General features: G+C 42.0%; 1 protein-coding gene across 2 annotated transcripts in view; it reads left to right on the top strand.

Annotated features, from left to right (window-relative positions):
- LOC116724226 (zinc finger SWIM domain-containing protein 6-like) overlaps window positions 1-15,298 on the top strand; it is a 53,333-nt gene extending 38,035 nt beyond the window's left edge. For both annotated transcript variants that reach the window (XM_032569726.1, XM_032569727.1), the window contains exons 9-14: window positions 694-954; window positions 3,940-4,075; window positions 6,595-6,752; window positions 8,007-8,170; window positions 8,253-8,334; window positions 11,305-15,298. In XM_032569726.1, the coding sequence (XP_032425617.1) occupies window positions 694-954; window positions 3,940-4,075; window positions 6,595-6,752; window positions 8,007-8,170; window positions 8,253-8,334; window positions 11,305-12,167 (1,664 nt within the window). In that variant the 3' untranslated portion in view covers window positions 12,168-15,298. The remainder of the gene's footprint in view (window positions 1-693; window positions 955-3,939; window positions 4,076-6,594; window positions 6,753-8,006; window positions 8,171-8,252; window positions 8,335-11,304) is intronic.
- The last annotated feature ends 447 nt before the right edge of the window (window positions 15,299-15,745 follow it).

A 15,745-nucleotide genomic window follows, 5' to 3' on the forward strand; every position in this document is an offset into this window, starting at 1 on the left:
AAATTTTGAGATTAATCAGACATTTTCTAGAGAAAAATTGACTTTTGAAACTCAGAAATTTCTGAGTTTTTTATTTGGAAAATTTCTGAGATTTATTTATTTATTTAACCAGAAATTTACTCAAGCTTTTTTTTTCTACCATCTGTAGCCCTAATATGCCATCATAAAAGTAATTTTTTACAAGTTTTTTTTTTGTTGTTGTTGAAAAGTCAGAAACAATTCATTCCAAGCTACTGAGGCAATTAGATTTTTCTAGCACTTTAAATTATGCACATATTTGTTTATTTATTTTTGTAATGAATAATTGAGTAGATGGTTAAAAATAGAAACTTGCGATCAGTTTGAAATAAAACCTGCAACACAACGAAGAGACGGCTGCCTCCGAATAGTTTCGGTCTCTTAGTGCCGACGTAGCTGTCAAGGTTTTCAATTAAAGCCGTTGCTTTTATCGGTGCAAGTGTGTGTGAGAGAGTGTGTTTTCTTCGGGGAGCGTGGTTTCTCCTGGGACAAACGGTGAGGTCTGCCTAGACATCATTAAAGCTCTAAAACGCATGATCACTGCTCCCAGGAGGAGGTGCACAGCGCAGGGAGAAAAGGAATCAATAGATTTATCAATACGCGGCTCGGTTCACAACCCAGAGGGGACGTTTATTTTTCCCTGAGTCATCCTCCCTTCTCCCCCCACCCCACCAGGCTCCCTGGGCCCCTGCAGGAGGCCGGAGAACCCTGTTTACACGCCGCTGCCTCTCCTGGAGGAAGGCGAGTCGTTTGCGGCGCTGGCTGTGGAGACGGCGCTGATGGGCCTGGGCCAGCAGAGGGCGATGCCGGACGGCCTCTACGCCCAGGAGAAGGTGTGTCGCAACGAAGAGCAGCTACTGGCCAAGCTCCAGGAAGTAGACCTGGACGAGGCGCTGGTGAAGATCCTCCGGAAGCAGGCCGCGCTTCTGCTGGAGGGTGAGTGAAGCAGCCGCACCATCGCCGCTACAGCCGGGTTCCATTTATCTCTAAACACCTCTCAAATTTGGACATTTTAGATTTCGTGTGGCCAAACATCTGCAATTCAAGAATGACCCGAGTTTGACTTGTGTATATATAGAGATGAACACAAGGTATTCATCTCCTTATAACCAAGCTCTAATAATAAGTACAACGTCGTTTATCCAGAGATTTTTGCTGGAAAACCAATTTTGCTGCACCGAAATCAGCTTTTATTTAATGGAATAAACGTGGCTAAATATTAGCAAGCATTTTGTAAAATAGCAACCCCAAATCCTGTAGTTATACTGAAAATTAATTTGTTCAATCAAGTCCAAATTTATGTCTTTCTTTTAACATAGCAAACGTGCAAATGTCTTCTGAAGTTTTGGATCTATGGTGAATAACACCCATTTTCCTACAAAAAAAAGAATAGCTGTAGTCCAGTTTTAGTCGACAAAAAAAATTCGTAACGTTTTAGTCAAGCACCACGTCATCTGTTGTTGGTCTCTAGGCAACCGTATCAGCAGCGCTGGTCTTCGTCATTAAGGCCCGGCCGTCACAGAAAGGATTTTATTGTTAATAAAAACCACACTGGTAGGCTGCAGTGACTTTTATTTAGAGGTAACAGAAAAAGGGGGGATGTGTATAAATGCAAACTGCACTTTTTGGATTTTTATTTGCAGAAAGAAAAGATGAAAACCATAACCATGTTACCAGTGTTTTGTATTTTCCAGACACATGGTGCCATTTTATAGCACAATCCAGTAACTATGTTGGCTTCAGTTGTTATAAAATGCTGGATATATCAAATATAAGTAATTTGATGTCTTGAAATTTTACCTGTCTCTTTAAGAAACTCCTGCTCTTTCTGAAAATCTGACTTCAGAAAATCATGACTACATGGCTCCTGCATTAACCCTTTAACAACATTATTTTCCAGCGTTTCACTGAGAAGTAGCTCATATGAGCTCAGCAGTTCCACCAGGTGTTTGCTAATTGCTGCTGGCTAGTCTGAAGGAGCTGAGTGGGGAGTGGCAGGGAGGAGCTGCTCTGTGTGGCAGAAGCTCTGTGACTTTTGCTGCTCTAAGGAGGAGCTTCGTCCCCTAAGGTCAAACAAGCCGTTTTGCACAGCTGAGTGGTTGCCACGGAGATCAAAAAATTTCTTAAACATTCCTAAAAAAAAAAAAAAAATCAAGGCAACACTTCAGGCATGTTTTTGATGAGGGAAAAATATTATAACATGATGTATAGCTCAAAACTGTTTATTTTTACAGAACACCACCCCTTAAAGTCACAAAAAGTGCATATAAAACTCAGTCACGTTTCCGCTACGCTAAGCTAACCTCGGTCCTACTGTACTGCGCACACGTTAGCATGCTACCAACCTTCGCTAACATGTTGTTTGCTCTGTATTCTGCTAATCTGTTGGTGCCTAAACACCGTGTTCTGTCTGTGTACCTTAGCATGCACTCAGTGCTCCCTTCGTTCATTTATTTACACTTCCTAGTGTTTGCATCGTTTGCTCTGCCGGGGCCGGCTGCTGACGTTGTGTACATATCTGTGTGTGGGCGTGCGACGGCTAAAAAAAGCTCGCGGCTCAAGCCTCCTTTGCTCTCAGTCCCACTAATGATAGAGGCGGTCAGCTCCTCACATGAGGCTCGGTTATCCCCGGTTGGCTGTGATTACGAAGGAGACGCCCACAGGAAGTGGCTGCTCAGTACATTACTGAGGGAAGGGTGAAGACAGAATGCATTTCGCTTACTTTTAGACAATGGCTGGTAAAGGAAGCGTCCCGTAATGTTCCGTTTTTTTTTTTCACTCACACAAAACCCACTAATAAGTATTGTGTGTTGACCCCAAGCTTGACCTTTCTTCTTGTTGTTCCACAGTCCAAAAGCAGGTGAAGATTCACGAGACAATGGATTTTGCCTCGTTATGAACTTTATACTTGATACTGCTCGTAATGAAGCCCACAAACAATGATGGTGGAAAAGACAGTTTTAGGGTTTCATGCATCAGGACATACTTCAATTCAAAAATACTTTATTGATCCCAAAGGGAAATTAAAATGCAAATAACTAAACCAAAATACTTGGCAAGATTTAGTATTTATGTGGTGTGAAATGTTTACAATTTAACTTTGGCATCAAATTTGATGTTGATAAACAGTTTGCAGAGAACGGACAGTTTCTCCTGTCTCCTCTAATTGAAGATTTTCTGCTGAGTCAGCAAAGAAAACCAGGCAGGAAAGTAAGAGTGACATAAAAAAAAATATCATTAAAGAAATCACAAATTAGCAGCAGCTAAATGTAGCAACCAGCACTGCAAAAACACAAAATCTTATCAAGTATTGTTATTGGTTTGGTTTCCAGTTCAAATATCTTATTAACTTGAAATAAAACCAAAATAACTTACAAGTCACTTTTCAGCAACATATAGGATCTTGTTATAAGTCAATAATTCCTTAATATTAATTTTTTAAAAAGTACTATCTATAAGTAAAATAATCTGCCAGTTGAACTAGTGCTTTTTTTTAGTACTTGGTAAGATTTTGTGTTTTTGCAGTGAACTATTTAACTCTGTCAATTTCAATATTGAACAATTTCTGAAAACTACAACTTCCTGGTCTTTAAGAAAGCATGTTCTTAAAGAGACAGTCTGTAATGTTCACACAAACATAAGAAACTAACATGCTGCTGGTTTTGGCCTGTCTATTGACTGTATTTTCATATCTTTGAGCACAAATGTGTACCTATCTGCATGAACAGACGTCAAATATCATGTCTCAGAGTCAGGACATACTCTAATGTTCGTCCAAGACGTGTTCCCCTGACCTACAGCTGCCTCTCTTAGCTTTAATAACGGACTTGCTGACATCGTCTGCGCTAAGCGTCCCGTCGGCGGCTCCTGTCTGCTCCGGATTGTGACCGTTGCCCCCTCTGTTTGTCTCCTTTCTTCCAGCCGGTCCTTACAGCGGTCTGGGGGAAGTCCTCTACAGAGAGAGCGTCCCCATGCACACGTTTGCCAAGTATCTCTTCACCTCCCTGCTACCTCACGACGCCGAGCTGGCGTACAGCATTGCACTCAGGGCCATGAGGTGAGTCGTACGCCAGCTAGCAGCTAACGGACGCGAGGAAATAGACAGTGGGTCTGAACAGTGAACATTAGTTTGGCTTCTTTTCTTTCTGACTCTTAGAGTAATGAAATGAGGCGTAGACAAGCAGGCGGCGGTACTCATGGATGCCACTTTGAATGTGAAAGCCTTACAAAAAGTGTGTGTTGCATGTAAGCAACGTTGCACTTAGCGCTGCATGTTGGTGTCACAATTCTATTATGATTTCCAATAAATATATATTCAGCTAAATAAAGCTCTTTATTTTCTCCTTTGGCTAGAGTCAAACATTTTAGCAAAATCTCTGCAAAAAAATTTTAAATGAATTATTTCCACAGAATGCATGATGTAGAATTACCGTATTCTACGGACTACGAGTCGCACTATATTTTATAGTCATGTTGCTCCAGAGACAACAGAGTGAAGTGCAATTTTGATGTTTTCTTTGTCCTATGCATGACACATTATGCTGACTGATGTGACTTATAGTTCGGAAAATACGGTAACTCAGTTTGTGACATTGTCGAACAACTCAATAGAATAAAAAAATATCATTGGGTTATTCATCATCATTTTGATTGGGATAATAATAATCACATTCTGCTATAACAGTGAAGTCATTTACACATTTTCCCACATTTACAGAACAAATTCAGGGAAATAAAATCACTAAGAAAATTATCTTCATCCCCACTTAATTCTAACCCATCGTTAACTTTCCAAGTCTTGAGTCTCCACCTGAACTTCACAATCCGAAATTCGGACTTCCTAAAGTCAAGTGGAACTTTCTAAAAGCCATGTGTGATGTTGCCTGTACTGCCCCCTGCTGACAGCTCTGCCACTCTTTGTTCCAGCTGATGGTCAAAAGTCCATCCCCCGTAGGACTAATGACGAATGATCGTTCACGGATCATTTGAGGTCAGAATGATTTGAGGACCTTAACGATGACTTCAAGACGAATGTCAAGGATTTTATTGTTTTCCTGCAACAAAAAAAATTGTTGGCATTCCAAAAAAATGATGAAAGAAGATAAACGGACAAAAATTATATGTTGTGAGTGTTGGGTAAATACATAGTTATAAAAAGTGGTAGAAATCTGAATCTGGTGGCAGTGGACACTGACACGGTACAGGTTGTGGAATATTGCACATTTCACACAGGGTGATGATTATTTCCTATTTCTATCGCAGAAATTTAAGTCAGAGATTCCAGTTTATGTTTGGAGGTTGGGAGCGGGTGAATGTGGTAGTGATCTGTCGATATTGAAAAAATTTCTAGATAGGGTATCAGTGACAATGAGCCAAAAGGACAGATCTCTTCAGTCTAATTCTATGCTACATGCTCTGAGCTACGTCATGCTTTATTGTTTATTTAACATTATATTTGCACTTTTACTTTGCAAATTGCACTTTCTGACCCAGTTGAAAGGTTTATTGCAGTTTAATTTTACATGTTTGACCAATTGTTTTTGTTCTACTCCTAACTGACCTGAGTGAACAACTGAAAGATGTTTTTACATGTTTGATCAAGATTGTGAAGGTATTGGTGTATTTAAGTGTGCTGTACTGGTGCAGAGTTATCAATGCATTTGTAATTCAGTGCATTTATTATGTATGTGTTTAAAAAAAGAAAAAAGAAAGAAAGATTTTAAGTCAATTCTGTTTTTCTGTATCGGATCGATATCGGCCGATACCGAACCTCAGATATCTGCATCGGTATCGGAAGTGGAAAAAGGGGATCGGTCCCTAGAATGTGGTGCAACATGCAGACGGACATTTGACCGAAATATTAATGTTTCAGTTTTGGGAAAATCCTCTCTAAATTCAACCATCCCCCTGCCCAGCTCTGGTTTTTAAGAGTCATTGTCATTAATTGTTGCTTTGTGACTCCACCCTGCTCGAATTACATCACTAACAGCCCAAACTGATGATGAGTCCATGTAAAGCTGTGATGTGGTGACGTGAAGACGGCGTCCCGCGGTGACTCCCCCCCTCCCCACCCTCAGGCCTCCTCTGCTCCGACGCTGCGGCTGATTTAGAAGCTGGCTGAGACCTTGTTTAATGACAAAACCTCCTTTTGCTGGAATATTCACTGAATAATTGAACACTGCAGAGAGGCACTTTTACAAAAGCGTGTGAATAATAAATAAATGCCGTTGGTGTTCTCCCTTACCGCTTCTCTGGCACTGAACTAAACTGCACCGATGCTTTGTTTTACTGTAATGAAAAAGAAAAAAAAAAGCCAAATGATTGAACTCCAGCAGCTTGAGCTGTGATTTGGGCTGCAGAAAACGTGAATTGTTCTTTTTAAACCCATCCACTTTTCAGAGCTCACAGCCTGAAGCTCAGGTGTGCAGGTGCACAAAGAAAAGCTATCGATTGATCTTCTGATGGGAACTTTACTCTGATAGCTTCTTTACCTTCATAAAATGTCGCAGTTAGTGGAGAAATTATGTGTTTTGATCTAAGGAAGAACTAAAAAAAAAAGTTTTCCTTTTCTCTCAGGTTGCCGGTCCTCGAGTCCACGCCCCCTTCAACTGACTTGTCTCGGCCTCAGCACATAGTGTCCGTGGTGCCCAATCGCTACCCTCGCTGGTTCACCCTGAGCCACATAGAGAGCCAGCAGTGTGAACTGGCCTCCACCATGCTCACAGCTGCCAAAGGTAACACCGACACAAAAACACCAAACCCTCCATTTCTCTACGGTTTAGACCAGAGGTGGGCACCACTAACTAAAAAGCTAGCTGTGCAAAGCATAGAGCTAAACACTAAAGCGCTATACCAATATGGTATTTGGTGAATGCTAAAGCGCTAATAACAAACAGTATTTGTGCTAATGCTAAAGTGCTACATCAACACGGTACTTGGTGGAAGCTAAAGCGCTAATCGTAAACATTAGATCTGCTAACAGTAAAGTTATACACCAACATTGTACTTGGCAGAAGCTAATGTGCTAAAGCACTAATAATAAACATTCGTTCGGCTAAAGCGCTACGTCAACACAATGCTTAATGGAAGCTGGTGCGCTAAAGTGCTAATCATAAACATTAGTTCCACTAACTCTAAAGCGTTACACAAGGGCTAAGAGATAAAGCTGAGGAGAATTCAAACCAGGGTTGGCCTTGACTATCTCACAGAACTCTGTTCGATCCACTATGGCCATCCCAAAATTGCTCTTTAATTTAGAAATGTATTTTTTTTCCAGCTCTAACTAATTAGCTTTAGCTGAATCAAAGGCAAACAAAATGGCTCTAAGGGTTATAAAGGTTTGTGTTTGAACAGCACAGTAAAAGTGCAGACTTAAATCCAACTGAGAGTGTTTGATAGTTGATGTTTGCAGACGCTCTCCATCCAACCTGACTGAACTTGGGCTGATTTGTAAAGAAGAAAAGTGCAAACACTTCAGTTTATGGATCTGCACAGGGGTCCATAAAGAGACCCGCAGCTGTGATCACGTATCGTTATGTTTCTACTTTACCGCTTTGTCACACAAAGTCACAATAAAACACACTTAACAGGATGTCCACTTTGTATGACACGCCTCCAGAATGAGCCCCCTCATCTTCTTCATGCTGTGAACTTTGTGACTTAAATGGTGAGATTATTGCGTTGCTTTTAGCCGCTCCTCAACAAGAACCTCTGTGTTATTAGTCAGCGGAAAGTTTGGGTGCAAAGACTAAACGTCGCCGTTCAGCCGCGACTCAACTCTCCGCACCACAGTGACAGGAAAATCAGACGTCTGTGTCAGAGCATTTGTGTGAAGATGCTGAGAAAAATGCAGCGATGGGTTGTGAGGGAGGGGTGGGGGTAAAAAAGACAGCATAAGGATGCTATTTCAGAAAAAAGGTTTGGCAACCACCTTTCACTTGGATGTAACACACCCACCACGTTCGTGTTGGCTTTGCCTTGTTATTCAGGTGACGCCTGCAAGCTCCACACAGTGTTAGAGTCCATCCAGAAGAACATCCACTCTTCCTCTCACATCTTCAAGCTGGCTCAGGACGCCTTCAAGATCGCCACGCTGATGGACAGCCTGCCGGACCTCACGCTGCTCAAGGTCTCCCTGGAGCTGGGCCTCCAGGTAAGCGGCGCACACGCAGAGAAACGCGCGCAGGCGGCCCGTCGCCGCGCCGACTCTCTGCTGAACCTCTCGTGTCCCGCAGGTGATGAGGTTGACCCTGTCCACACTGAACTGGCGGCGGAGAGAGATGGTGCGCTGGCTCGTCACGTGCGCCACTGAAGTCGGTGAGTTCGGTTTCCGCCGCCTAAAGAAATCCTTAAAGGAGGAAGTCGGTGGCTGTGTTTTCATTGACCGTACAATTGCGCAATTTGACGTTTTGAAAATAAATTCGCAAATTAAAAAAAAAAAAAAGTTTACTAAAAAGTTTTAGTGCAAGGATAAGGGTTTTATTTATTTATTTTTGGTAATTGGTTAATTTTGTAAAACTGCAACGGAGCACAGCACGAGTTACATGATCAACAACCGGATGTTGCCATTGCCGCAAACCACAAAGACGACGACAGGAAGTAGTTAAAGGATCATGGTGCGACTTATTGCGTGAACAAACCCAGTCACGTGTGATTTTGATCACGTTTCTTATTCAGTGGAAACGCTGCAATTGCGAAATTGTGTGGTTTCTCCCGACATTAGTAGAATGTCGACAAAGTTTTGGGAATGCTGCTGCAGCTCATGAGGGAGGAAGTTAGAGGGGAAGATTCACTCTTCAATTACTTTTTCTGATGTCATCAAAATGTGACGTGTGAAACGTAAAGCAAAAATTACAAAAAAGGAAAGATTTTCATGACACTGTTAAATTAAAAGGACTAGAAAAGTGAGGAAAAGTCCAGCCGCTCAGCATGTTGAGCGTGTTTGTTTTTTGTTAAAATTATTCAACTTTGCCACATAATTTCATATTTTTCAGACATTGGAAACTATATTTTAAAATGATAATATACAGTGAGATGACAGCTGTATTGAAATGCTCAAACACAGACAGAAGACACATGGAAAAGACCAGTAAAAATAAACTTTAATCAAAACTACACAACATTTGAATTCTTGATTGTCATTTATAAGTGAGATAAATGTCTTAATACCAAAATGTAAGATGTAAGTTTGCCCGATTCCTGGTCGTACATGCAGGTATGATGACTTCTGCTCTATTTTGGCTTTTCATACGAGTCTTGCTGCTGCTGCTGCTGCTGCTGCTTGATGGAAACGACTGGAAAGAAAAACCCAACAAGCCCGCTGTGCCCTCTGGCTGCTGACAGATGGGAAAAGCAAACATCTTGTTAGAAGTAATTCAGGGTGTTTGTGTCCTCACATGCTTGGTGATGAGAGCTACTTTCATGAACCGGCAGGCCGGACCCTGCGCCACATTACAAGCTGGGTTCGAGGGGGTTCTTGGCGAGGGCTGAGGAGTGACCAGCACGGCGGTAATTACGGAACATTGTCGGCCGATTAAGTGGGTCTTTATGTTTGGACTCTGAATTCCTTGAAGCAGGCAGGAAGTTGTGTCCGGAGGGAAGCCCTCCTCCCAGATGATTTCATGTGAACGTAAGGGGAGTGACAAGGAGTCCCTGTTTGGGCCGGGGCCGCTTCAATGGAAGCATTGAGAACATTCCAGTTGGGGATACAGACACGTCAAAGGTCAGAAAATTACAGACAGAAAATCAGATTACTAGAAGGTAAAAAAAATAATAAATTCTTTGGGAAGCTGCTCTAAAACCAACAAGGTTTTTGTTCATTCTCTATTTTTTGATGCTCATTAATTAGACTTAGGCCTTTTTTGGAATAATAAAGATTTCTTTATTTTGCTTCTTGGAATTTTTCCAGAAAATTCTTTTCACTGTAAGACGCCCGTGCGAGTGCTTTGTTGTTGAAGTTACTGCTTTGCATTAAAATTTGATTAGCGTGTTTTTGTTTTGTTTTTTTTTCACTTGGAGTTCCCATTGGTGTGTTTTTGACCTCAGTTCAGTGCAATTGCCTTTTGGGAAACCAACAACATAATCTACAATTTCTACTTTTCTGAAGTTTATTATATACCTTCTTCCAATAATGAAAATTGAGCACTATTAACATTTTAGATCGAGGTGGATTTTTGAGCAAGAAAAATAAAACCAGAGACTGCTTTCGGATATTTTTGTGATTGTCAAAACACAACAAGATTATGCTGATTATGATTTGTTGACTGAGTCATCATCCAAAACAGAATATAATAAAAGACAACATTTTTGAATTGGGTACAGTAAGCTGGATCACTATCCAGAAGTCGGTCAGCAAAAGTTGGGTCCCTTTATGAAACGTGCATGCACCTGGAGAAAAGTCAGCCATGAATGTGGTGGACATACAAACCTTCACACAGAAAAGGTCCTGGCTGAGATTTGAAACCAGGACAATTTAGAAGTGAGCCAAAAGTGCAATCTGCTGCTCCACCTTATAGTCATTTATTCCCAGTTCATAAGAAAAACATTGGAAAATGAAAAAAGGGAAGGAGTAACACCACAAGGAATGGTAAAAACACTTGATTTTGTCAAACTTTGCTCCATGACATTGTTGAATGCTAATGAGTCTGAGGAAGCATTCACACCAGCCCCGTTCAGTCCGCTTTAGTCAAATTTCAGCTCGTTAGCCTAGAAAGTCCGGTTCGTTTGGGAAGGTTTGAATGCGTAATCAAACTCTGATGTGGACCAAAAAAGCTAACTTTGGTGCGCCTACAAACCTCGGTCTGCGCTTGGTGTAAGAGAATTCTGCTACGATTTGAATGTGTGAATGTCCAATGGACCGGAGACCTTTCCAAAGCAGGACGCAGGGTATTCTGGGTAAACACAACCAAAACAAATGCGCGTGTTAGAGAAATGGCTCATGGTCAGTCATAGAATGCAGAGGATGACTTACAACTTCTAAAATCTGATACCACTCCAGTTCATGAGGAAGAAATTTGCCCTCAGTGTCTTGTTCAGAGGCTTTTGTGGTGTTTTTTTCAGTGGCTGTTGGGGCATCTCCACCACAGGCAAGGGGGTCAGCAGGTTTGTCTTACAAATGCAGTGTAAACACAAAACGCACCAGTTGAAAATGGTTCAATTGGGGACTAAAATTGTAACATTTGCTACGAGTCTACTGGATTATCAAGTGTGAAAGCTACCTGTTAAGTCCCTCTGATGGGTAAATCCCAATTCCAGTCAAAGCTTATGTTTCTCTTCCTCTGTTTCTAGGTGTGTTTGCTCTGGACAACATCATGCAGAACTGGTTCACACTCTTCACGCCGACAGAGGCGACCAGCGTGGTGGCCAGCACCATCATGTCCAACAGCACCATCGTCCGCCTGCATCTGGACTGCAACCAGCAGGAAAAACTGTCCAACTCCGCTCGCACCCTGGCGCTACAGTGCGCCATGAAGGACCCCCAAAACTGTGCCCTGTCCGCCCTGACGCTCTGCGAGAAGGACCACATTGCCTTCGAGACAGCCTACCAGATTGTACTGGATGCAGCCGCCACAGGAATGAACTACACCCAGCTGTTTACAATAGCACGCTACATGGAGCACCGCGGCTATCCCATGAGGGGGTACAAACTAGCAACGTTAGCCATGACGCACCTTAACCTCAGTTACAACCAGGACACGCACCCGGCCATCAACGACGTGCTCTGGGCGTGCGCCCTTAGCCACTCGCTGGGGAAGAACGAGCTGGCGGCCGTCATTCCCCTGGTGGTGAAGAGCGTGAAGTGCGCCACCGTGTTGTCGGACATCTTGAGGCGGTGCACGCTTACGACGCCGGGCATGGTGGCGCTGCACAGCCGCAGGAACTCTGGGAAGCTGATGTCTTTGGACAAGGCTCCGCTCAGGCAGCTGTTGGACGCCACCATCGGGGCCTACATCAACACAACGCACTCTCGGCTGACGCACATCAGCCCGCGCCACTACAGCGAGTTCATCGAGTTCCTCAGCAAGGCCAGGGAGACGTTTCTGATGGCGCACGACGGACACATCCAGTTCACGCAGTTCATAGACAACCTGAAACAGATCTACAAGGGCAAGAAGAAGCTCATGATGCTCGTGCGAGAGAGGTTCGGTTGAATGACCGAATTTCGTCCTGGGAAAATTTTCATGGGAATCTTACTGCTGTGATTTAGGACTGATGGCTCTAGTATAAGGAACAAGGTCTTGAGGCCAAAAAGAAAACTGGGATGTTAAAATGTACTGAGCACGAGACGAGACATTTTGGCATCGGAACGACCGAAAGTAATAAAGATAAAACAGGAATTTTGAATCAATAGCAAGCTTAAAGCAACACCAAGGGGCAGATGTATGAAACTGTGTGTAATGGGTAGTAAAAAATATTACCTTCCTCTTCCCAGGGTAGTTACAAAATAATAAACGACAGTATGGCTACTTTGTAGCAACTTTCGAAAGTGTTAAGCTCAGTAAAGGCAAAGTTTATCTGGCTAAGTCTTAGATTATGAGTTTTCCTGTAGCGATGCACAATATATTGGCAATAACATTGGTATCGGCTCATGTTGGTAATTTTTGAACATATTGGTATTGGTCCGATAATTAAAAGTGGACCGACGTTAACAACTGATGATTATTTCCGTCCTGTTTCTGTTTGTGTTTCTGGGAGGAAAGGAGAGGAGGTTCATTTTGTGGTATTTGCTTGGTCATGTGACAGCGATAAGGATGCACCGCAAGATTGTGGGTATTCAACTGAAGCAGAGAAATAATGTAGGCGACGTGGTAACTTTAACACGGTGTCGAAAGTGGAGGAAAATATTTGTATTATATATACTTATTGTGTATTGCCCACGACGGCAGTATTAATATCAGATATCGGCTCAAATTCTTTTTAAACCAGTGCATCCCTGTGATTCCCATTACTGTTTGTTAAAACATTTTTGTCACTGGGATGCTAGCTTGAATGAAAATATTTAAACACCTTGCCGATACTAAATGTAAGGAATGAACATTTTTGTCAGGACGAATGTTTTCTAGTTTGGTTTTGAGTGCACCCACTCAACACAACAGAATCAGAATCCCAGTTTATAAACTGAGAATAATTTGTTCCAGTTTTGACTGGAGCTTTGTAAGAATAAAGCATCTCAGATGAGTTTTCTCAATAGATAATTGGAACAAATTATGCTAATTTAGCTTTGTATATTCCAGAATTGTCAACAAAATCATGAAAAATACCAGTCTGCTAACATGCTAATTGTGAAGCTAATTTTTTGGTTTAGTCCTTTAGCATTTTTGCTAACTTTGAAAAAGTTTAGCGCACCTAACTTCCCCTTCATACATTTTTCTGGTTCAGTTCTAAAGCGCTAATTTAATTGGCTGTTGTGTAAACTTTAAAGTTTTAAGAAGAGTTTAACATCTATGTTGAAGATTTGGTTATTAACGTTCATATTCATGCTCTTATTTTGAAATAAGTGAAGACTGTTTATACAGCAGGTCTGTTTCCTCTGCTGACAAGTGTTACTGACACCTGGCGTGTATCAACATGGCTGAATTTATCGCTTCAGTGGATTAGCATTAGCTTCTGCCAAATACCATGGTGGTATAGTGGATTAGCACCAGTGGAACTAATGTTTTAGTGTTAGCACAACTAACTTTTTAGCTAGCGGTGTCCACCACTGAAAATGACCAACCAGCACCTCCCCGGTGTAAAAAGTGATGAGTACATTTAGATGTAAGAGCATCCAAATTAAAATTTGTGGATTAATCAACTTTGAGATTTGACCTAAAACTGAGCAACTTTGATTTGATGTTGGTGATATTTCAACCATATGAAAAGGAGTAGAGACCAGCTTCAGCACACAGCGTTTCTGCATCTGATCCCTGGTGTGGACGTGTAAGGCGCTGAGGTTTTTGAAGAAGCATCAGTAGTACCGTGATGTTCCGTTCTTTCCCCTTGTGTGAAAGTGAGAGCTGCTGAAACGTCTTGCCTTTGCACTCCTCTGACTCCCCTCATCCAACGCCCACGGCCTCAAAGTGAAGACGAGCGGCTTTAAGTCAAATGGTGCAACTCCATCTGAAATGACGAGTACCTCTTGTTTAAAAAGAAAAACAAAATCCAGCTTTACTCCTTTACATCCCCCGCTCCATGAGGAAATGCCGAATCGGAGTTGCCGCCTTTTTCCCCCGGCTTCACGGCGTGTCCTACGTTCTGACTGCCCTCGTGAACACATCGGTCGCCATGGTGTCGACGCTCGCTCGCTCGCTCGCTCATGCGGAAGCTGTCAAACTACATTCTCAGGGATTTCTCTCCAAAAGCAGACAGAAAAAGAGAACGTAAGCATTTTATGTGTCCTGTATATATGAAAGCTGATTATTGGAAGAAAAGAAAAAAAACATGTACATTAACTAATTTATGACAAAATATTCTATGTAAGGCACAATACTTGAAGCTGCATTACTTTGGATTTATTATTTCTTTTGTTTTTGTTTTTTTGAAATGACAACAAAAAAAAAAAAGAAACATATCAGTGCGACTTGACGTCGGGCTTGCGTTGCGTCAGGAATTGCGACGCTCCGCCGCGCAGACACGGACTGAGCTGCGGGAACGCGGGGCGGGAACGGCTCCCCCGAACACAGAGGCACATTGAGGATTTCTGGAGTCGGACAAAGAGAGGCCTGTGGAGGCAGAGCGGCCTCCGCTGGCCTCGGCCCACACCTCCTCTTCTCTCGCCTCGACTTTGTGCTGGACAGAAAGTTGCTCTCTGCGCTGGTTCTCGACTGTTCCTTTCATTTCTGCGCCTCTTCTCACCTGAGCCGCTTTTTTTCCCCCTTTCTCTCTAGTATCCCCCCCCTCACAGGAACAGCCTTGTATCTCGCCTTGTCTTGATGCTTTAAACGAACCAAATGTGGAGCGGGTCTGGCAGCACCAAACTGTTTTCCTCGGCCGACGGACTTGTGTCAGAGCCTGTTGGATTTGTAGCTGGACTGGCTCGGTGCTGTTGCTTTAAGAAGTTCATCTCATCCGTTTCCAGGTGTCGTCTGTTTTGTAGCGCCTTCGTTTAGAAACGAATATTGTTCCCTTTTTTTTTTTTTATTTATTTATTACGTCAGGTAAATGATTGTACGACCATGTCAACATGCTCATGAATATGAAGATTTGATACACTGATCAATTTATTTATGTAACTAAATCATTGTTTTGTAAACTTGTTAAAGAATCAACATTTTGTTCGGATTAAATTAGTTTTTTGAGAGGATTTTTGTGTCGTGTTAAATGAGTATTTCTACTAGTTTTAGGCAAGTGGAGGAAGACAACGTCACAAACGAGCTGCATTCACTTGAAAACGTTCTCAGAACACCGAAATGTGTCTTTAAACCACAATCTGTGGTGCATTTTCCACATTTTGTTAGCATAGATAATCTCTTTGTAGAACCATCTTTCACTGCAGTTGCAAATCTTCTGTGGTTTTCCACATGTCCTAATATAAGTCTGATGTATTATTATTATTATTATTTGTAGGCTAAATTCTGGCACCATTTCTGCCTTGCAAAAAAAGTCAGACTAGATATCAGTTTCAAAGTTTTACCAAATTTTCAACTAATACGTTCTTAATATATTATATTTGAAAAAGGCACAAGGTTTCTAAAATAAATCTGATTAATCGTCCAAATTATATAATAATCGATTTACTAAAATAATCGCC

This window comes from Xiphophorus hellerii, chromosome 8 (assembly GCF_003331165.1).
Source record: "Xiphophorus hellerii strain 12219 chromosome 8, Xiphophorus_hellerii-4.1, whole genome shotgun sequence".
In the NCBI taxonomy this organism is placed as follows: Eukaryota; Metazoa; Chordata; class Actinopteri; order Cyprinodontiformes; family Poeciliidae; genus Xiphophorus; species Xiphophorus hellerii.